Here is a 23,875-nt window from a genome sequence, read left to right as displayed (position 1 = left end):
GCGCCTTGATGCGCCCGCTCCTGCACTTCCCCCCGCAATGGGGGGAAAATTCTTCCCATAGAGTCCATACAGGACTGATGCTGTCTGATGACTGAGTGATTTATTAGTGTGCATTATTGCCTTGCCTGGTAGGCCAGAGGATCTATATTCCTGCTCCAAACAAAAGGATGTTTGGCAGAACACACAGACATTGGAGTTCATGCCAATCAAGATGCTGCAGAGTGCAGCTTGGGTGGAAGTGTCCAAAAACCATATCTGCAGTATTTTGATGATTTCACAACACTGCAGCTGGCACATATAAAACAGCGAAGCCAATCAAAGTTCCTCCTACAGATGCTCAGAGTGTTGCCGTGGAGGCTCAGAGTTTTGGATTATCAGATGGGAAAACTCTTCTGTGGGAAAATATTTTTAAAACAACATTCTTGATGTATAAATATTAAACTGAATAGTAACTACCCTCAAATAATTGTATAATTAAGGGTAAGATAAATAGGTGGAGGGCATTCATTATTTGAGCACACATAAAGAGACACTTATTGACACTGGGGTGGTGAGTAGGGTGAAGAGCTACACATCTGTAGTGTTTCACATTTGTGAATAGATCTAAACTGAGTAAAGATTGACTTCTGGTCTCCTCCTTCACCAAATGGCTGTTAGAAGTTTAGCACCCTCAACTTACATGGTTATCGTTACAGTCAAGTCATATGCTAATAAAACTTATTGGGAGGATGGACACTTTACTTTTAAAAAGGGCTGCATGAAATATGGACCATTTACCTTGACAAAATGGGCTCCACATATGTCAGGTGACTTATTTTGTAGTTTCTGTACAGACACAGGGTCAGATATGTCTGCACATAGCTTTGGGAAGTTAATTAAAATTTAAATGGCCTTCCTAGGCGTTGATGACTGCTCCTCTCCATTCCAATGAAAGAGATTTAGAGTGACAATGATTGTTAGACTTGCTAGCCCCATGAAGGTGGGATTACAAATAAAGACATTTTGGAGGCTATTCATGTATGGAATGTTGATGGGATAACAAGCATCCCCCATTGTGTGATGAATTGCTGAGCCATCAACCCATTGTGTGGACAATGGAAAAAATCAATACTTTGGGCGGAATTGTTCATGTCCACTGGCAACAGGCATCATGGTGGGCGTGAGTGGACAATATGGCAGGAAGGCCAAAGATCGGTTTCACGCTGTCGTGAAACACACTTGCAATTGTCCGCTCCGCCCATCAATGGCGGCTGCGTCTCCCACTACCAGACATCAGGAATTTCATTTAAATACATCTGCATATCGTTATAAGACCAGCTCACCAGAATCATCTTCCCACGTCAAATTTACTGCCCATGTCAGCAGGAAAACATGCCGGTGCAGAACACGTTTTGACAAGTGTGATGTGCAGAAGTCGGGACTTGCCATCAGGGCCTTGCTCACATTGCGGACATCCGAGAAGCAGAAGAAGCTGGAGCTGATAGCAGTGGGATCCTAGAGCAATGTTCATCACATGCTGAGTGGATTCTCATGGACATGGCTCCACTGCGAAGCAGCTTACAGAAGCTGGAATATCACCATAGAGGGTCTGCTTTGGGATTTTAGTGTCTTGGCCATGGTCTTCTACGGATGATCGTCGAGGGGGTGGACAGGAAGGTCCAACTGTGAATGGGAGAGGAAGATGTCCCAGAGAGTGGGAGAGGAGGGTCTAGGTTTGACTGAGAAAGGAAGATGTGTCAGGGGAGGGTGAGGTTGAGAGGGACGAACAAAGATCCCAGGGGGTGAGGTTGGGAGGTGGGGGAATGAAGGTGTCAGGGGGTAAGGTTGGGAGGGGGGGAACAAAGGTGCTGGGGGGTCAGATGAGGAGGGAAAAGGAGGTAATGGGGAGAATATGGCAACTGGGGAAGTAGGTGTAAAGGGGCAGGAAGGTGCACGGGATGGCGTTCTGAGGTGGGAAGGAGTCTAGAGAGGGAAAGAGTCCAAGGGGGCGAAGGAGTCAGCGGGGAGGAAGGAATCCAGAGGAGGGATGGAATCCAGCGGGAGAAAGGAGTCCAGGACATGGGTGACTGAGGGAGGGGAAAGGACAGAGGAGATAAAGAAGAATGTTGCATGCACAATGCTTGTAAATCCGAAAGTGAAAGGAAACTCGTGGTGGGTGGGAACAGGTGCTGCATAGGAGCGTGATCAGTGGATAGGCGGAGATGTAGGTCAGCGTAGATGGACAACTGAAATAGAACCCCAGTAAGCAGCATTAAAAATGCTGAGGTGATTGAGGTGAGTGTGAGGGAGAAAGGATTTGCATGCTTAGGAGAATGCTTAAACGAGGTTCCGAAAGAACCTGCCACACACACACTTCTCCCCCCTGAATCACTCGTGGGCTGGCTGTGTGCAGCTGAACTGCTAATGGTGGGGGATGCAGTGGGAGGACTCGCAAAGCCTGCAAATGAAGCTGAAAGACACCATTACGCAATATTCAGTGAAAGTGAATATACTTTCAGATTATAAAGTGACAAAATGTGTCCACCCGGGCAACCAACTTTGGTCAAAATTTTTTAATTTTTCTAGGTCTAACACTTCTAGGTGCTGCCCTGACATCAGCAGCAGGGGGGAGACAGCCTGTGCAATGGTTGGCCCTGTTGCTTCTGATGAATTTAGCGTGGGTCCTCTGGAGAGCCGAGGCTTTGGGAGCCCCAGCTTGCTTTGGCTGTCCTCCTATGGGCTAGCTGCTCCCTCTGCGTTGACAGAGCATGAGGTTGAGGGGGTCACAGGTAAAGGGGACTCAGAGGGAGATTCCTGAGTGGATGACCCAGGGGTATCCAGCTGCCACTGCTCCTCCCTTCGGGTGTCCGAGGACAATGGCTTGACTCCTTGAGGGGAAGGAGCACCTGGAGGGTAGTTGAGGTGCCCCGTTTCCCTCTCACATTGCCACTGCAAGAACTCATCCATAGCTACCACGATGGAGTGCAGGTCGGCGCACATCTCCGCATTCTGGGCTAGGGTCTCCACGACGTCTGCCATGCTTCCCATGGGGATCGCCATACGCGCACATCTGGACACCACTTCATCAGAGAGCAGGCGGACGCACTTCTCCGACTCGCATGCACTCTATTGAGGGCTTCCAACAGCCCTGTGTAATGTTCCCCAGCCTTCTGCTGACTCTCCAGGATGAGTTGGAAGGCTGAATCCAGAGGCTCATCATCTGATTCGGATCTCACAGATACTTCGGCCCCAACAGTCCTCCAAGTGCCAGGAAGCTCAGCTGAACCTGCCTCCTCCTGCTGCAGACACATGTCCGTGAGGTGACCACCAGATTGTGAACCCAAGGCTGCTCTCGATCTAGGTCCCACCTAGAAGTGTGTCTCTCTGCACTGGAGGTGTGCGTAAGCACATGATGGAACTTCCAGGCTGCTTATTTCCAGCTCTTCAATGGAGGAGGTGTCCTCTTGGCTGGAGGTGACGACCTGGCTGGCTGAGGGTGTCGGTCACTTGGCAACGCTCCCTGTGAATTGAAGTAGAGATAATTAGTGCTTGGCAACAGTGTCAAAAGCAGGAGCGAGAGCACTCACATTTGCATCGAGAGAGTGATGATGTGGTGCAGGATCCTCATGTGGGTGTTCACCGCAAAGATCACCGTCGCCACAGGCATAGTCCACATCCTCACCAGTCAGCATGATGGCATGTTCCTCAAAGTGAGTGAGGGGTCCACCCTGGTCTGTGACCTCTCCCTGCTGCTTTCAGCCAGCTTCTCCTGCATGAAAACAGATGGAGAGAGTGTGAGCAGGACACATGGCATTGCGTGGAATGTTTTTTGTGGCGAGTGGAGTCATGGATGGGTTGAGGGCACGAGCTTGAGAGGATATAAGCCTGATGGAAATGTGAGGGTGTGTGTGAGAGTTAGTGGTGTTGTCCCTTCAGGTGTGAGATCCCTGCGGATGTGTGATGGGTTTGTGAGTGTGTAAGCTGAGAGTGATGAGAAGAGTGAGTTACCCTGGCGGAATGGATGTGACCATTCATCCTGTAGTGGCACTAGGTGGCTGTCCTCTTTTGCAGGACTTTGGCGCTGACCACCACTGCCACCGCCTCCCATGCTGGATTGGTGACCTTGCTTGCTGGCCAGAGCGAGGGTAGAGGACATCACATCGGGCCTCCATGGCGTTCAAAGGCATTCCAGGGATGCGTCACTGAGTCAGGGGGCTGCAGTCTTTTTGCCTTTCAGGGCCATGTCGTCTGTGCAGCAGTCCTTGGCTGGAAGCACTGAGAGGTGTGTGCGTAGCTACACTTTAAACATGGCGCCCAGCATGAGGAAGTAGTGAGGTGATGGCTTGGCAGGTGAATGAGTGCCCGCCCACCATTGAAACGGCGTGTTTCCTGAGAATGCATGATTAATAAGGCGGGTTTGGAACAATATGGCCTGAAAAGCTGCCATTGCAGCCGGTGGATAAAATGTTCTTTTTCCACCTGCTACTGCACTTAGTGCAAATCTGTGATGATTCCTCCCTATGTCACATGACAGAAATTGACTTGTGATAGGAAATACTTTGTTAATGCACAAGGGTAGCCCAGTGGGTCAGTCTGGGAAATGAAGACCAGAAGGAAGCCAAAGCACCTAGCACAAGAGAGGACCCTGCCTGCAAAATCCACCATAGGCAGAAAAGTGGGGCTAATTCATTTTACCTGCAAGATTATATTTCTTCATTACGGAGTTTCGACCACAACTTGGACTGAAAAGCCAGGCATCAGTTATTGCTTGAAATACAATTGTGAATTCATCACCAAAGATCTTCATTTTCCTTTAGTGAACTGGAAGGAAATGTCCAGGCTTGCAACGTTTCTGATGACCTTCTTGGAGAAATAGAGTAATATTGATTCTTGGGACTCTAAGAAATTCAAGTGCATGCTGCATCTTTAGAACTCATCTTTTCTTGTGTGAATGTGCATGTGTGTGTATATGAGAAATGGCTGTTTGTTATGATTACATTACAGGTCTATGTGAAAATAAACATTTATCCTTTCTTTTGATTTTAAACTAACATGAAAGCCTGCTTCGTGCTTGTTCTTGAAAATCACAGCACTCACAGGGTTAAAACACTTCTTCTCAAAAATCTATCTTGTTGCGGTCACTTGAGACGTAGAAAATAAGGGAAATTATCCCACATTTCTCCCCTCCTGTCCTTAACATTATAAATAATGGAGAAATCTTATTATTAACTATGTTGCAACTACTCTTTTCCACCAGTCTTCCATTCTCCCGTTCTCTGCTGAAAAGCTCCATCAGAGCAAATTGACTTCTAGTACATTTAATTAGAATCCCTATATTTGCAACAGTTTAAAGATCTTGTGATGCAAGTGTGCCAAAAGTTTAACCTTCGTGAGCATGTAGGTAGTTACCATGGAGCTTAAGGACCACATAGAGAGGTCTCAGCAGCACAGTACCAGGAGTGCTGTACATTAGGGTGCTGGCTCCATCTGAAGGGCAAATAACTGACCTTGCAGCATTATGGAGGAAGCCTGATGACCTTACTCAGCCCTTAAGCCAACTACAGAAAGGTGAAGTAACAGCCAGGATAGGAAGATGTCTTTTAATTTTTTAAAATGTTATTTTTAACTTCCAACATTTTTTATTTTTTAATATTTTGGTAGATTTGATTGTTTTGTTTTACTATTTATAAGTCAGTTCAAAGGCTGTGTGGAAGGGTGGTGAAAAATAGAAGTAGCACAATATAAAGTGGAAGTCCTTGAACAAAGTAACGTTGGTGCATAAAACAGAGTCTGAGGGTAACTCGCAGTAAGGGTGCAATATGGAAGCAGTCTGTAAGTTAGATGCATTGGCCCCAACCATCGATTTGATCACTTATGGTGAAGTTAGCATGCTCCTATATCAGGTAGTTTTAAGGAGGGCATTGAGGAGCGCCCTCCTCACAAGACAGGGTGTACTTTGCTTGTTCGAAGGTAGCAGGGTGGAGAGTTAAATATTATGAAGAGAATCTGCAGGATAAAGAACAGATGAGATGGTGACCTAGTGGTAATGTCACTGAACAAGTAATCCAGAGGCCCAGGCTAATGCTCTGGGGAAGAGAATTAAAAGCTAGTCTCAGTAATGGTGACCACGAAACTCTCAACAATTGTTGTAAAAACCCATTTGGTTCACCAATGTCCTTCAGGGAAGGAAATCTGCCATCCACACTTGGTATGGCCTACATGCGACTCCAGCAAAGTGGTTGACTCTTAACTGCTTCCTTCACCAGTAATCAAAGAAGAATTCTCTGGGCTAGCCTGAACTATATCTCTCTTTTCTGTATGTCCTGAGGGAACACGTTTCACCTGTACTACTGCGACAGTTTTAACAACCATTTCCTTTATGATGCTACCTTTCTTGAGGATCCCTTAGGCATTCCTACTATTGCAATAGGTCTACCATTTAATCTCCAGCAATCTGCCCTAACTTGCCCATCTTGTTACAATGGAAACATTCAGGCTTTCGAATATCACTTCCACCCTCAGTACCTTCCTTTCTGGTCTGAGGAGAAATTTCCTGAGAATTTATAATTGTCCTTTCTCTTCCCTGCCTACTTGCCTTCCTTTCACCATCCCACCTTCTATCCTTCTCAGAATTATGGGGATGATGGAAAAAGCAACCAGTTCATAATCATCTGCCATCTCCGCTGCCTGTCTAGCTGTCTTAACCTTCTGGTCTTCAACATGGGTTCTAACTATAAGAGGAAATGAATATTTAAATTCTCCCAAGAGAATTATTTTCCTAAGAGCTTCATACATTGTCTCTACCTTTAATGCCCATATCTAACGGTCAAAATTACTTTTCTTTATCCTTACAAATTCAATATGGGTCTGCCCAGGCTGTTTCCTTATATTCCAAAATTTCTGCCTGTATGCCTCAGGGACTAACTCATAAGTACTCAGAATAGCCTTTTTCACTGCACCATAATCCACCGATACCTCTTCTGACAGTGATGCATAAACCTTGTGAGCTCTACCTACTAACCGAGACTGTAACAGTAATGTCCGGATTTCTTTTGGCCACTTCATTTGCTTAGCCACCATCTCAAACAAAATAAAGAATGCCTCCGCATCCCTTTCCTCAAACTTTTGGAAGTCTTGCCCAAACTTAAACATCTCCCCACTGGGTTTCAGGGTGAAGTTTTTTTCATCATCAGAACTTTCCTCAGAGTCTGAGATCTCTTTTTTAAGGCTCAGCCTTTCAAGCCAGTATTCATTTTCTCATTCCTTCTCTCTTTCCTCCATTGCTAACTTCTCCCTCTGGAGGTTGAGTTTTCGCATTTCCATTTCTATTTCAAATACTCTACTTTTCCTTTTCTGCCCTCTCTTTTTCTTTTTCCTTTACATCTAGTGTTTTCAATTCCAATTCTTTTTCTTTCGCCCCTAATTCGAGTTTTTTCAATTCCTTGGCTTGTTCAAGTCACTTCATTTGCAACTGGATATTAGCTAACTCAATTGACTCACCCCCTGGAGAACCTGGTCTCTCTGGTATCCCTTCCAGTTTTAAAAATTGTGCTATTATCTCAACCATGTCTGTATTCCTCGCCCCTTCGGGTATTTCTAACTCCAGCTTATCAGCCAATTCCATTAAGTTACTCTTGGTTAATTTCTTTAAACCAGCCAGAGTTATATTTTCTATCTGTAAAAAGTCTAAGCAACCTTCAAAGCCATTTCGGATTCCAAACCATATAAAACCTCATAGCAACTCCAGTTCCTATGTCCTGTACCTCTTTACCTCCACGTGCTTGTTTTCTGGATTCACAGATCCCACCAATGTCATGGATTTCCAATCCCACCTTATCATTGATAACCCCAAACTGATTATTATTCTGCGCCCAATCACCCGCTGCTCGCGTTTCAAATCCCACAAGAGCACCACTTTGTTATGATCCCAGCTGAGGTTACCCCCGGACAAGCCTGATCCCAGAGTGGAACCCAGCTTGATAGATCATAACTTTCAATTTCTTTGTTTAGGTATGTGGAAAGTAGCCACTGAACAGGGTCACAGGAGTCAGCTGATGAACTTTCAACAAAAGAATAAAACACTTATTCAACAAGAGAAGATTAACTATATTACAATATTCCTTCATCCACAACTATACCTTTACAGATATATATAGATTTGTAAGGATAACACAAGTTACAAAAGCTATCTTATATTTTAATGTCCACAGTAAGTACACAGTCCATGGGCAGAATTTTATGGCTGACGTGCACGTCAGCGCTTAAAATGTCGCGCGAACGTCCCGACGTCAGCGCGCGGCATCACGATATTTAGGTGGGCGTGCGCGCTATGAAGCGTGACGCATGCCCGCCATTAAAGGCCTCGTTAAGGCCCTTAACTCGGCAATTGAAGCTGAATTTGAGGAGCACGTGCTATCTTCGCCTTGGCGCACAGGCCCAACGGACAGGCGGGTAACTGATTTTTTAACAAACCTCATCCACGGGTGAGATATGTGGGCTCAGAGGGGTCGTTAATGTATTTTTCTGAAGTATTTAATGCAAAAAGTGTTTTAAACTTGCCAATGCGATTGTTAGCAGTTCAGATCGATTTCCAATAGCTTTCTCTGTACTTTGAAGCTTCAGCTCAGCACTCTGCATACAGTAATCTTTATCGGGCCTGCAGCTTTCCAGAGGCCTCCAGTTAGCCTGAGTATGAGTTCTGACATCTCCACTGGAGGCAGGTCCTCTGAGGAGGAAGGGAGGGATAGAATAAGGAGGCCAGGAGTGGACAATCAGCCTCCAGGGGAGCCACCTTTGGGAGGCCAGGCGCAGGCACAAGGGGCGCAGGGCCAAGAAGTTGTCCAAGGTGGAAGGGGCCGCAGAAGACGCCACTATCCTGCTGCCAGGGTATACAGGCGGCGAAGCAACTACCTCAATATGACTGAGGTGCAGTGCCGAAGGAGGCTCCGACTGTCAAGGGAAACAGTCAACTATATCTGTCAGATGATTGGCCCTGAGATCTCCCCTAACTGTGTGGGTGGACACCCCATGCCAGCGGCTCTGAAAGTCACAGTTGCCCTCCACTTCTATGCATCTGGCTCCTTCCAGGGCTCGGTGGGTGATCTTTGCGGTGTCTCCCAATCAGCTGTCCACAATTGTGTCAAGCAGGTTACAGATGCTCTGTTCAGACGGGCATTGACCTTCATCCACTTCCGTTGCGACCAGGCAAGTCAGACACAGCGAGCCAGAGTCTTCGTGGCCATTGCTGGCTTCCCCCGTGTCCAGGGTGCTATAGACTGCTCACATGTGGCCACCAAGGCGCCAGCAGGTGAGCCCGGTGCCTTTGTTAACAGGAAGGGCTTCCACTCCATGGACGTGCAGATAGTGTGTGATCACAGGATGCAGATTCTGCAAGTTTGTGCAAGGTTCCCAGGCAGCTCCCACAACGCCTACATCCTCAGACACTCCCAGGTGCTGGCGCTCTTCAGTGCTCCGGCTCGGCTGGATGGTTGGCTGGTGGGTGATAAGGGCTATTCCCTCAGAAGGTGGCTCATGACGCCTCTCCGCCATCCAAGAACAGAAGCTGAGGAGCGCTACAATAGGAGCCACGGCACCACAAGGGCTGTGATGGAGAGAGCCATCGGTCTTCTCAAGATGCGCTTCCGTTGCCTGGACCGCTCAGGGGGCGCACTTCAGTACCCCGCAGATTGCGTCTCTGTGATAGTGGTAGCATTCTGCGTTCTGCACAATCTTGCGCTGGAAGGGGGGAATGCAGTTGATGATGAAGACCTTGACGCAGTGGATGAGGCTGCACATGATGAATCCATCAGTGGCTCAGAGGGTGAGGAAGCACAGGGCAATGATGAGGGGCAATACGCCGACCCGCTACTACACCAGGAAGGCAGGGACACCCGGGACACTTTAATCCAACGAACCTTCAGCTAGCTCCACACATGGATCTGCAGGACCAGCATTGCCTGGCGCTTCCACACGTGGAACTTAGGTGCTACATCGTCCACCTCATCAGCTGCAACTAAGGGCTTAGTACAGAAACATCAATGTCCATTCAAACAATCATAAGATGTCTGTGAAACATACAAATGCAGCACAAAGGAAACACCCTCAGCCATGGTCAGAAAAGTGGACTTTATTCCCACCAAAATAAAGCATAAACGTCGCTCTGACACACATAATGATAAATTCCCTAATCTAGGGCCAACACAAAATCACCAGTGACAAACCCGTGGAGTGCCTAACGTGCCTTATGCTTACGTTTGCGGGTGCTACGTCTAGGTGCCGCCCCATCACTCGGAGTGGCATCTGAGACAGCCTGCTCACTCTGCTGTCCTGTTGGCCTCGATGACCTTGGCGGCCATCCTCTGGCCCGTGGAGCCTGTGTTGGCCCCGCCTGGGAGGGAGTGGCCATTTTCAGAACTGGCACCTCCCCAGTTGTCACAGCCTCAACGGATGCAACAGTCACTGGCAGAGGGGCGGAGGAGCTGCTGCCCTCATCCGGAGCGCCCTGAGAGGAGCTCACAGCGACGTAAGGCAGCTGCTGCACCGACGTGAGGTCACATTGGACCTCACTGCAGATGGATGGGCACCGAGCGGTGACACTTGGTGCCCAGAACATCTCCCACATTGGGGAATGACCACCTGTGGCCATTAGTGCTGTGAGGGCTTGCAGGTCAGAGCGTAACCCAATCAGAAGATTCTTAATCCGCTGAAAGCCCCTCTCCATGAGAGTCACCAGTCTCTCAATGGAGGAAGCCTGAAGCTCTGTCCTGAGGTTCATGTCATCACTGACACTCTGCCTGGATTCCTTCACCACCGAGACCAAGTGAAGCACACCCTTATGCAACCTTGCCAGATGCTCCCGCGCACCCTACCACTTGTCCTGCAGCTGCTGCATGGCTGACATCTCCAGAGCCACATCATCACTACTGGACTCAGCATGTGCCTGGTCCCCTGCAGTCCTCCGGCTGCTGGCGCCATCAGCACTCTTTGTCCGTGCCACCTCCTCCAGCGATTGCGAAGTGCCCTCTCCACTGTGCCTCGGGACACTAGCCGACGTCATAATCCCCACCGAAGTGTTTGTCGCTGTGCTAGTGCCTGGCTCGCTGAAAGGATGTGACGCAAGTTGCAAGTGTTGGCCCTCAGGTGTGGAGGTGGGGCTCTGGACATGTTCGTGGCGGCCATGCGGTGGTGACGCTGAAATTAACAACAAGGACAGTGCATCAGTTAGTGTTCAGTCAGTAACACGTTTCATCCCTTTCCCCCTCCAGCCTCATAAGTCATTCACGCTTCAAGAACCTAAGGAGATGAACATGGGGGGGGTGGTAAATATTCAAGAGGAGGCCCAAACATTACACCCGCATACAGACAGGCTGGTCAGATGGCCTAAGGGATGCCACATGGAATGTTATGTGGATAAGTGTGTGGTTAAGCTCTTGGGCAAGACAAACAAGGTACGGGAATACATGAGTAATGGTAGGACGTGGGAAGTCACGACGATTACAGGGACCTTGCTGGGCAGACCCGTTAAGGTGGCAGAACAGGAACATAACGTGTTTAACAAGGTCAAAGCAAGACTTGCCTTTATTAGCCGAGGAATAGAATGTAGGAAAAGGGAGGTCATGTTGCAAGTGCAGAATACGCTGTCGAGGCCACATCTACACTTCTGCGTTCAGTTGTGACCTGCGCCTCATGGGAGGGATGGCATTGGAGTGGGGAGAGTGGAGAGGTTCCTGATCTGGATGCATGCTGGCCTGGAGAGTTGGAGTTATGAGGAAACATTGCATACACTTGCGACATTTGCCGTGGAGCACAGGAGATTGACAGGTCACATTATTGACCTTCATACCGTTATGAGGGGCATAGAACGGGTGGACAGTGTGCAACATTTCCCCTTGGCGCAGGGCTGACTAACGTGGTGGCATTTATTTAAGTTGAGTGCCATGAGGTTGACAGGTGAGTTGCTGAGGACCTTTTGGACAATGTAATTTAGGACGCATTGGCTGAAAGGTTGGTGGGGGTACAAACCCTCCTAAGATGCAATAAGTCTTTGGATGTGCAGCAGCAATGCCATGGCATGTTAGGCCATGGGGATAGTGGTCAGAAATGGGATAAGGCGACTTTGGAATGTGCTAGAGACGCACATCCTCAAGGGGCTGAGGGACCTTTGTGTATGACCCACACGTGTGACTGTATCAGTCTGTGAATGAGCAGTGTTGCTGCATTAATGGTTGCAGCAATCATCAGTGTTTTGGATGGTGGGGATACAGAGTGGATGGGACACCTGGCCGCTGCACCCCAGCCTCGTCGACATCTGCCAACCTGGCCGCCTGGCTCCTCCCCTGCTCCATGGCCTCCCCCTCATGCATGATGAGGTTCTGCAGCATGGCGTGTCCACTACCAGTCCACTGATGCTCCCGGATATTGCTCTCAGTTTTTGCCTGCAGAACATAGAGGAGCATTTATTGGGGCTGATCGCTCATGTACTCTGCACGCGCACGCCGCACCCCAACCACAGTGGCCCATCTGAGGCCTCCAGTGGCTTCTGTCCACACTACTGGTGATCAGTTCCCAGAAGATAGTACAGCTGCTCCCAACCCCCTTCCCCAACAGCCACCTTGGACACATTCAGCATCCATCACTTTGAATAACACGTGGGTCTTAGTGCCCATGGCAAGGAGGCGCAGCTAGGTGTGGCGCCGAGGCTAGCAGATGGCTCTTGGCCACGACGCCTTGAGGCTCCCCTTCCATCATCTCATCACCATCAATAAGACATGTGTCTAGCTGCCTCCCCTGCAGGTTGCCCCCAGACTACTCAAATGCGACAAACACCAACATATGCTGCGGGGAGAACCCATCTTCTCCTCAACCACTAAGACTGATGTAAACATGGTCACTATCCGTTTGACCACCCAGCGTGCGCCAAATGCCCCATGCAGTAACGACACTAAGACGTGGCTGGGGGGGTGGAAGAGCGGCCTCAAAGGCTAAGGCAACCTGCTGGGTCAAATGGCCAAGGCTGACATGGTACTCACCCTTCCAGAGCGCAGCAAATCATTGAAATGCCCTGCGGCACTGTGTTCCTATGCACTGCACAGCATCTTGAGAGCTAACAGCCTCCACCACCTCCTGCCACGCCTGCCTAGTCATGTGGGGGGCACTCCTCCTCCCATCCTCCAGAAACAAGACCTCCCGATGGTTGGACACCTCTTCGAGGAGGACAGCAAGGCAGGCATCTGAGAACCGAGGGCACAGTGGCCCCCCGCTGGCCTACCCTGCAGCCTGCCCCCCTCTTCCTCCTCTGCCCTCACCTCTTGTGCTGCCCAGTGACTGGCCATGGTCAACAGCCTAAAGGAGGCTGCCTGGCCATTCTTTATACAGACTGCCAGTTCCCCATTGGAATCAGTGGTCTGAACACGCCCGCCGCCGATTTAATTTTCCAGATGAACATGGGAGTCTGAAACGCGTTGGGCGGGCCTTAACTGGCCAGTCCGCGCAAAATGGCAGCGCGGCCCGTTTCGGCGGCGGGGATTGGCTGCCCGCTGCCGATTCGGTTGGGCCCGCCTGCCCGTCAAACGCAAAATTCAGCCCCATGTAACCCAATTGGCAACCTGTGGTCAGACACACCATGGTCTGAAACCAAGTGACAGATGCCACCTCAACCAGACACTATGGATCTCTCCTCAACTCCCCCAGACGCTTGTCACGCTGTGAGCCAACCAGTCTTACTGCACTCCGTCTTTCACATGAAAGTTTCCAGACTTCACTCTCCAAGACCTCACTTTGGGAATCTTCTCCCAAACCGACCCTTTCTCTCAAACGCCTTCCACAAGGGTTCTCCTCCAGGGTTTAAACTCTCCTTCTGATGTTTCTCTTCCCTGGGTCGCCAGCATTCAAGCTGTCTTCCGCGGACTCTCTCTCTCACTGATTCAGCTGTCAACAGTACCACTACTGCTTCACATGACCATAGCAAAGGATTACAGACCCTTAGTTGTCTCTTTAAATCTGTTTTCTGCAGCTTTTGGCTCTTTAAATCTGAAGCTTGGAGCCTTTCTCTCTACCCCTCACTCTTAACTTCATTAACAGGACCTTTTCCAGGTTCCTGTCCTCCTTTGACTAGAAAGTCTTCTTTGGACTTTCCCCTCTTCCACTCCCCTGGATTTTGGGGTCTTTCTTTAGCTTGGGATTTGCTATCTGTCCCTTCTAGGCGGCTTCTGTTTGGCAGCTGAACTCAAAACCAGCTGAACTTCAACAGCTTCCAAATCAAACTGCTGTTTCTCTTCTTCTGTGCGTGTGTCTGTGGGAGGGATCTGCCTATCTGGCCCCCTGTTGCTAGGCAAAAGCCCAATTTTTTTACTCTTGTTTGCTTAACCTAGTTTATGGCTTTGAAACTCTAATTAGAAATGCAAGCACCTTTTAAAAGTGAAACTAAAGCTCAATTTGACTTTTCTTAACACGCAGATACAGAAATATAAATCAAACTTAAACTTTAAGTTAAAACTCATTTCTAACACCTACAAATACCAATATAACTTACTTAAATTGTCTCTATTTCCTAACAAATGCATCTTAACATTTGTTGCTTGTCAATGTAATAATCAACTTAACTTTTTAAGGCAGAGCCCTATAATGAATCACTGCAGTTTAAACACATCTACGTTACGATGTAGTATCTAAGAGTGGCTTTTGAAGTTGTGGAAAAATTTAACACTGAGCTGTCAGAATGTTCCCACATGCCGAGGTGGAAGTTCAAATTTGTTACAGGGGACACCAACCTCAGAAACGGTGCGTGCAGGGTCCCGACCCAAGGCCTTCTTCACCCACAAAAAGGCCGTACAAAAATAGCATGGAGTTTGAAAGGCACTGCAAATTTGAAATTGTTGCCAAAAATGCTATGTTTTTGTCCCTCCTGACCCCATTCCCACCTCCAATACTAAACGAAAATCTGGCCTTTTATCTTTAGATGTACTGCATATTACAGCTTTGTTGGCCCAGTGGAAAGTGAAACAGTTTTCTTCATCTCTGACCATTAAATTTGCCAAGAACTACACATATGGGCCAGGATTTTCCATTCGTCAGATGGGCTCAGCGGGAGAAGGGGGGTGGTCACTGAGCCAACCGCCGCCCGCGATCAGCTCTACACCGCGATTTCATGTGGGCGGGCCAATTAAGGCCCGCCCTGCGTGAATCACGAGCGGTGCTACCTGTACAGGCGGGGAGAGGAGGGAGAGTCGGGTCCAGCGCTCTTTTGCGCATGCGCGCGAAAGAGCGCTTCAGTCTCCCTAAGGAACGGAGCTGCCCCAGGGAGATGGAAGTGCTTTTTTAAAAAATAAATAAATACAATAAAAATTTAATGAAATATGTCCCCTCATGTTACTGAGATGGGACATGTTCTTATTTTTCAAAAAAGTTTTTATTTAATTTGTAAAAGCTTTAGGAAACCTCATCCCGCTCATGGATGAGGTTTCCTAAAAAATGTAAAGGCCGCTTGGCCTTTTCGCCTGCCCACCAACCATAAGGTTGGACAGGCAGCGTAAAATTCAGGTTAATTACCTGTTAACGGCCTTAATAGGCCCATCAATTATCGGCAGGTGCACAGCCGATTCCGGCGCGTGTCCGCCGAACGAAATATTGCACAACTTCGCAATGACGTCAGGACGCACGCCCGATGTCATCGCACGTCATTTAGCGTTCTGGCACGTCGGGTGCACACCAACACGCCGAACGGAAAATCCCGGCCATGGTCTAGAACCTGCTGCTTTCCAATATTCTATCATGACATTGTATTTGAAGTATTTTACTTTAAAGTATTAGCTGTTTGAAAGTGCTAGAAGTAAAAAAATGACCAAAAAACTTTCTGAAATAAATACAAAAAATTGAGATATCAAAAAAGGGGAGAAACTTTAATAGCATCAATACTGTATTAAAATATATTAGTGTTATGGCAGGTGGATTGTAAACATCAAGCTGCCCAAATTCCAGAGGGAAGCCTGAAGCAGCTGCCACAACTATTTGCAATTTGTACTTATTTTGGTGCTCTACCCACCAACCTGGATTGTAACAACAATGTCCAGTCTTCCTGTGGCTGTTTCATCTGTTTAGCTATCTTCTCAAATGAAATAAAAAAGCTTCAACATCTCTTTCCTCAAACTTTGGAAGAGCTTGTACAAATTTAAACATCCCCCCCACAGGGTTCTGATCTGGAAATAAGTCCTTCCTCACCTATTGGTGTCCCTTTTTAGCTGCCAGCATTTTAAGCTGGAATTCTCTCTCTCTTTTTTTCTCTTTCCTCCTTTTCTAACCTCACCATTTCTAAGTTCCTTTCCTGTTTTCTTTCTGTCTCATGCCATTTGGCCTGTTCCCTTTGAAATGCCCTTTTTCTTTTCCTTTTTCTGCTGCCTCTAGCGCAAGTTTTTTCATTTCCTTTGCTTGTTCAAGTTCAAGCTTCTTCATTTGTAACTGAAGTCTCACTACCTCCAGCTGCGACTCACTAGTGTCATGTATCACTTCCAACTTTAAATGCTGTGCTATACCTTCAACTATATCTGCTTCGTTTACCCCTGCAGGTAATCTCAATTGTAACTTATCTGCCAATTCCATTAACTTAACTTTATTTACCTTTTGTAAACCAGCCAAAGTTATAACTTCAACTCCCAGACGAGTCTTAGCAACTGCCAAAGCCATATTGCAGTCTCACCACTCCAAAAAAAAACCTCACACCAACTCCTGAATTCAATGTGCTTCTCGTACTCGTAACCTTAAGATTCACAAACTCCAAACCAATCAAGGAATCTCAAATATGTCCTGCAAAGAGTCCCCAATTTCTGTTATGGCACGTGGGTGGTAAATGCCAAGCTGCCCAAATCCCAGAGGGAAATTTGAAGCAGCTGCCACAACTATTTACAGTTTGTACTTATTTTGAGATGCGGGCTTTGAATTCAGTAAAAAGGCCGCCAAATTTTATAGGTTTCTTACAAAACTAAATTAAACCTTTATTAATAGAAGCAATTATTTTAAGCATACACATAGATCTACAAATTACCACTATGATAATTTCTAAATCCCCTAATTAATCTAAATCCCAGTTATGTGTCCATTAAAGCAACAGTGAGACACATAGATTTTAAAAGACCCAGGCAAAGTAACATACAGTACCCCGAACAGTCAAATTCAAAGTGAGTTTTTCTCAGCTTCAGTTCATTGTAGACAGCAGCTTGAGGCTTAAGATGTTACAGGCTTTTCACACTCGTGTTAGATCTTAGAAATCCTGCCCTTAACACACAGCCTTCTCTCCTTTATACATATTTCCCCTCTGAATGCAAATTCCCTTTGTTTCACTATGTCTTTGACTCTCTAATAATAAAAATTCATCAAAGTACCAATTTTACCAGTAATCTTTGCGAAAAATAAAAACACTGTTTCTTAACTTCTCCTAGCTAGGTGTAACATTTCATCCCCTCCTTTGAATTCAAACTAGTCTGGTTTATTTAAAAATGCAAGTGTTCCCTTTACACCTTACATTCTAAAACTTCCCCCAAGTTTACCTGCTTAACATTTCCAACCTCACTTATCTTCTGTTACATTAAAGCCTTCAGACCAGCTGCCTTACACACACACACAGACACACACAGACCCATGGACACAGACCCCGCTATTGCTCTACTTCACAATAAATTACAATAGCATTATGAAAATTATTATATTTTTCTGATACTAGCCATCACAAATGATGTATTCTGAAGCTAAGTGCTTTTAAAAGTATTTTTCCATTGCCCCTTTGAAGTAGGACTGGGAGACAAAAACCCTGCAGTATTCAAGAGGCCATTAAATGTGGAGATAGGGAGGATATTAGGTTTCTTTATTAGGTTGATCTAGCTGGGCCCAAATGACTTCTTTTGTCTGTCCATTTCTACAGTTATTTCTCTCTTTGTCCAACTTGACATGTTAACCTTTATTTGGATGAGGTGTTTCACTTTTATGTGTATGTAAGGTAGGGTGTGAATATTGAATCAGTGTGCCTTTGCAAATACAGCCTCACGTGAGCATTCTACTGAATGCTGTACCCCCCAGGGGAAGGGACCAGTCCAACTTTCATGATATACATTAACAAAACAATATGATCCACAAGAGGTGAGCCTAATGATAGTGGGGAAATTATATAGGATTTTGTATAGTGGTATTAATATCTTTGGTCGCATTACTTTTAAAACACAGGAAAGAAATTTAGGGTGTCTTCAGTATTTATTTTCACAGAATCATTTTTAAGGTAGAAGCTGCATGTGGGGTCCTACAGTCAAGTTGTCCAGAAATTAATAGAGCAGGATTTTCCCCCGACGGGGGCGAAGTTGAAGGGCACGCGCGCACAGGTGCGTTTCCGATCGGCGCCCCCCCCCCCCCCACCAGTCGGGGGCATGGCCCCATTTTATGTGGACAGGCCAATTAAGGCCCGCCCAGCATGACATCTGCGTAGAAGCGCTAGGTGCTTCCTGTGTGGCCAGGGAGGAGGGAGTCCCAAAATCAAGAGTGCACTCTTTTGCACATGCACATGAAGGAGCACACTCATCTCCCTGAGGCTAAGTGCAGCCTCAGGGAGATCAGCTGTAAATGTAAAAAAGCTAAAAATAGAAAAATCAAATTTCCCTAACATGTCCCCTCATGTGACACTGTCACATGAGTTGGAACATGTCCATAATTTTTACAAAAGCTTTATTAAAATTGTTTTAAACCTACATGAAACCTCATCCTGCCCGTGGATGAGGTTTCATGCTTTTTCTAATTCGCGCCAGGGCTCATGGCCTGCCCGCCAACATTAAGGTTGGACGGGCAGGTCCTTTAATTACTTAATTGACTCTGTCACTGGCCTCAATTGGCCATTGGCAGGTCAGCAGGCGCACAGCTGATTTTGCTGCGCCCCCGCCTACCTGAAAATTTAAAAGGGGCGCAGTGACGTCAGGAGTTCCGCCCAACGTCACTGCGTGTCATTTTGCGTGTCGGCGAGCGGGCCCTGCTCCTGCTCGCTGACGCGTAAAATCCTGCCCATAAAATTGCATTGAAAGTTATGAGCCCTTAACAGTGAATGAGACTAATTGTATCTGCCCCAGTCGCTGTCCTTGTATAGATCAGTTAACTCAGGGCAGATCAAGAGTCAAACATAGGACTTTCTGAACTTTATGATTTAATATTACACTGTTCCTCAGGTTAACAGGGTAAACTTCCACACAGTTTCACATGACAATGGCTGGGATTTTCCAGCCCCGTGGCGGGTGGGACCCGCCATGGGCGAGGCGATGCCCCAGCCAGAAATCCAATGACTTGCAGCAGGACCAGAACATCCCAGCGGTGGACAGATGTGGAAAATCCCACCTAATTTCTCTCCTTCCACCACAACACTGTAGAGGAATGTTTCAGAGTCTTGCCACAAGGCCGAAAAGCTGCTGCTGCAGTCACATTACTTAAAATTTACAGCTTACAGACAGCTTATCTTTTTCATAACTAACCAGCCAGCTGAACTCCATACAGGAAAACCAAATATATAAATGACTAATGAGAGCTAATTTAACAAATCATAAAATTTGTTTCAAATGAACAAGCTTGGATACAGAAAAGGATGAAAAGCTTTAAAAATATTATACTTAATATAATATGAATAATTCAAAATAGCCATAAAATTAAATTGTCTTTGGCGTTGTAAGGTAAGCATGTTTTGTGTGTTTATGATGTTGTATATTTTTATTGAGATACAAATTATCAAAGTAAACTAACAGATCTCCTGTGGTATTTCCCTAGGATAATTTGGATGATATGTTGTTCTGTAAGATGAGGAGCATTGCATCTTGCATCTGCTCTCAGCTGCGAACATACGTTGCTAGCCATTCATTACACTTGCACTGGCCAATAGACCTCCTATGGGATTTTGCAAGGAACTTGCTGCGATTAGAAATCCATTTCAGCACAGCACTCTCGACAGGGAATCTGGCACCTTTTTAAGCAAGTGTCATGAAGCTATTAATGTATATAATATTATTGTGTAAAAAAATTCTTTAAAATAGTGGTTTAGTCTGTGGGTGTGTCTTAATTGGATTAAAACCAGCTAACTTGGGTGCTTTGGTGTGTACTAGTTTTGATATGCAAGAGAGATAGCGTATATTTGCATGTTTTGAATAGAGCATTCAGGAAGTGGGGTGAAAATTACCACCTAGCTAGCAGATACCAAGCAACATGTTTATGTTACTAATTAAATTGATACTTTGAAAGGGGTTTTATAGTTAAAAGGTAGAGTTCAAAGAGGCTGGTGATACAATAAGAATTTACATTCAGTGAGCGGTGCTAGGTATAACTTCAGCAGTTTTGTGTGTGCAGGGCAGAGGCAAGGTAAGATCAAAGCCTGAAGGCTACCACTGTGTCTGCAAGGAACCAAAGTGAAAGGAACCTCTTTTTGAATTTGTAAGGTAAAAATGCTTTGCCTGGTATCTGGTTAAGTCTATGAGTTGCTGTTGCCTTAATGGAGATTAGTTTGGGAATTTGTTAAAAGTTATGATCGTAGTAATTTGTAGCCATGTGTATATATTTAACTTGTATAAATTAATAAAATATTTCATTTAGCTTAATATAAAACCTCTCAAGAACTAGTGGCCTGATCCCTGAATTTAGAGTTGCATCTCAAACATAACACTTATAGTTATTGCAAAGTTATTGCGAAGCTTATAGAGAAGCCAGGTAACTCAGACAGCATTCCTGATTTACGCATTTAACTTCACATATGCAGTCGTTGAAAGTTGCTGTCAATTTACACTTAAATAATGGTGAGCATAACAACTCTCACTATTGTGAGTACTGTTATGCGGATTTTTGTCCTGATGGCAATTTGCATTTGTAAACAGGAACCTGCTGGAAAGTCCATGGGGAATGGTGGGAAGAGAAGCAGCATAATTTGTTGTTGTGTGCAAAGAGGAGTATAAATTGCTGTTGCATGGAAAGTTCATAAATTGATGGCACACTGGAGGACATTAATAGGTGGGAGAGGGGCATAAAATTGGTATGTGGAAAGGGTGCAGAAATAGATGTGTAGCAAATGGAGCATAAATCCATGTTGAATTGGCGACACCTCTCTGCTGCATCATATAAATTTGAAGATTCTGTAAACAGCACCTTATCCTATGTTATTGATCACTTTACTAATAGACTTTTTACCCTTTAAATTTTAAATACCTCCTCAGCACCTATTGCAGCTCTACACACCGGGATGATTAACTGTCCAACGTTGTTTTGGTGCAACTGACAAAAAATGTCAGATATTGTATTTCTATCATTTACATAACCTGCCCATATATCAGCAGACATGTCATATGTCCCCTCTCACTTCCAGCAGGAAATCTTGGAAGTGGTGGCAATAGATTGAACCTGTAGGATCAGGTCCAAAAAAGGTTTTGATCACCTTCTGCCTGAGTTACCCCAAGAGGACCAAGCAAAACATCTATGCTAAGGTCTAATTGGTATGAATTGAAGTTGAGGACAGTTAGAAGCACTTTACTTCCTCTTTTGCTAACTAATTTTTAGACTTGACTAGGTTAAACCAGTATTTGTTCAATTGGGATATGCTGCTTTTTATTCTTGAGCCAAGCAGATACCAGTGCAACAGGAATTTAGCATTTTGTCACTTTCAAGTGCATCAGCACAAAACTTTTCAAGTTCTATTACCAGCAGGTCTCCCATGGCATTGCTTTAAATGAGTCTGAGGATACAATATTTTATCCTATGTACTGTACAACTTATTATCAGCCCCAGTGCCCTCACTGTAGCAGAACCCCATACTTCCGCCTCTACCGCAACCTGACTTTGATCTCCAAGCCCTGAGTTTACCTTTCCTGTAGTAACAAAATCCAAATTCCTAGGCATTATTGTTAATTGGTTCAACCAGTCAAGTAGGTTCTTCCCAGCATTAAAACCACCAAGAGAAGTTTGGCATGAGTGTTAAGCATTTATATAAGATTAATGCCAGTTGCAAATTCAACTCCTCAGTTAGACTGCTTCATCAGGCTTTCCCATCTGTTTCAAACTACTGCACATCTGATGGAGCATAGAGTAACTTTAAAAAAAAGTGCTGCTTTAGTTTTAGGTCTCGATTTAAAAGCTGTTTGCAGCTCACATATTTTAGTATGACATGTTGATGTTGAATGGTTTAGTGCCATTACAAATTTGAATCATTTTTAGGCTTTTACATCTTTACAGCTTATATTTGATTAACAATCTCAAGGCAAATTTTTATACAAATATAGTAGCATTCTAATGCTTGTTTCATAGCCATTATTGTAAATAAATGATGGTAGAATTTTCCCCCTGTCGGAGGGGTTGTGCGGAGGCGGACGCGGATGGGCGCGGACCCAATCGGCACCCCCGATCAGGACTGCGCCGCCATTTTACGTGGGTGGGCCAATTAAGGCCTGCCCAGTATGATGCGCACCCGGAAGCGCTGTGCGGTCGCTGTGCTGGGATGGGGTTCCCTGAGTCAGCAGTGCGCTCTTTCACGCATGCGCATGAAAGAGGGCAGAAACCTCCCTGAAGCACATTAGCTTTAAGTTTTACCAGTTCAATAAAGTGTTGAAAAATTTTTTATGACATGTCCCCTCATTTGAAACTGTCACATGAGCTGGGACATATGCATTAATTTCAATAAAAATTTTTGAGAAAATTAAAAATCATTCATGAAACCTCATCCCGCCCGTGGATGAGGTTCCATGAAAAATGCGAAGGCCAACTGGGCTCTTCGCCTGCCTGCCAACCTTAAGGTTGGATGGGCAGCTCCGTTAATTATTTTAATTGTTAGTTAAATGGCCTTAATAGGCCTTTGAGAGTTCGGCGGGCGCTCAGCCGACTTGGCTGCACGCTTGCCGAACTGAAAATCTAAATGACGTGCGGTGACGTCGGGACGCACGCTCCACGTTGTTTTCTTACATTCTTAACCAAACTACTAAGTGGAGTACTTCACAGCAGAAGGGTGTATTCTATTAGCTTATCAGAGGTGTTAGGAGACGCAGTGCTCTAGTTCTAGTGAATGTCTTTTTTATATGATCACATGAACTTGGTCAAGTTAGCACATCTCATTATTCAGGTTATTTTAACTTTCCAAGTTTATGAAGATAGGGCTCACAGTTTCTGAGTTCTCAATTTCACCAGCTTGGACTGGTTGGGCTGAATGGCCTGTTTCTGTGCTGCATATCCTGTGTATTAGCAAGCTTTTTGTTATTTGTCCTATTGTTACAGATCCTGTTTTAATTACAAAACTGCTGCAAAAGTTTCCTAAAGAGATTCAATCATTTGGAATTATTTGTAAAAATATAGAAAGGTTTGCATCAATGCCACTGTTTTCTCCATCCACTTTGAAATCAAGAAAGTAAGTTGCAACATTCAAAACCAAATTATAAACTATTGGTTGTCTCTGTGCCAGATATGCATTGTCAACCAATATGGGATTTAGATTGTTCATAATAAGATTGATTACTGCATTCTTTTGGACCGGAATTTAGTTACTGGGTCCAAAAATTCTCTTTGTGCAGATTTCTATTGATTCAAACTTTTCTGTATTCACACAGGTCTCCAAAGGCTGCGATTATGTGTTTGTCAGTGGCAAGGAATCTCAAGGCTCAATGAATGCCCGGATTATTTTTAACTATGAACACTTGAGTGCCCCACTGGAACTGACAGTTTGGGTACCAAAACTTCCTCTGCAGATTGAATTGTCAGATGGCAAACTGAGTCAAGTGAAAGGTTGGCGGGTGCCAATCCTCCCTGACAGAAGGTGAGTAGCCCGAATCAATCTTCATTTTACGGTAAACTTTATGAACGTATCTCTATATGGCTTTTTTTCATAGTGAACAGAAGAAAAAAGGAAAATGCCCGCAGGGGA

General features: G+C 45.6%; 1 protein-coding gene across 1 annotated transcript in view; it reads left to right on the top strand.

Moving 5' to 3' along the window:
- tmem132e (transmembrane protein 132E) overlaps positions 1 to 23,875 on the top strand; it is an 841,056-nt gene that overhangs the window by 666,946 nt on the left and 150,235 nt on the right. The window contains exon 6 of the mRNA XM_078548464.1: positions 23,562 to 23,767. Coding sequence (XP_078404590.1) covers positions 23,562 to 23,767 — 206 coding nt within the window. The remainder of the gene's footprint in view (positions 1 to 23,561; positions 23,768 to 23,875) is intronic.

Source organism: Cetorhinus maximus, chromosome 9 (genome assembly GCF_964194155.1).
Source record: "Cetorhinus maximus chromosome 9, sCetMax3.hap1.1, whole genome shotgun sequence".
Classification (NCBI taxonomy): domain Eukaryota; kingdom Metazoa; phylum Chordata; class Chondrichthyes; order Lamniformes; family Cetorhinidae; genus Cetorhinus; species Cetorhinus maximus.
Note: the sequence above shows the minus strand (reverse complement) of the source record. Positions and strands in the feature narration are given on the sequence as shown.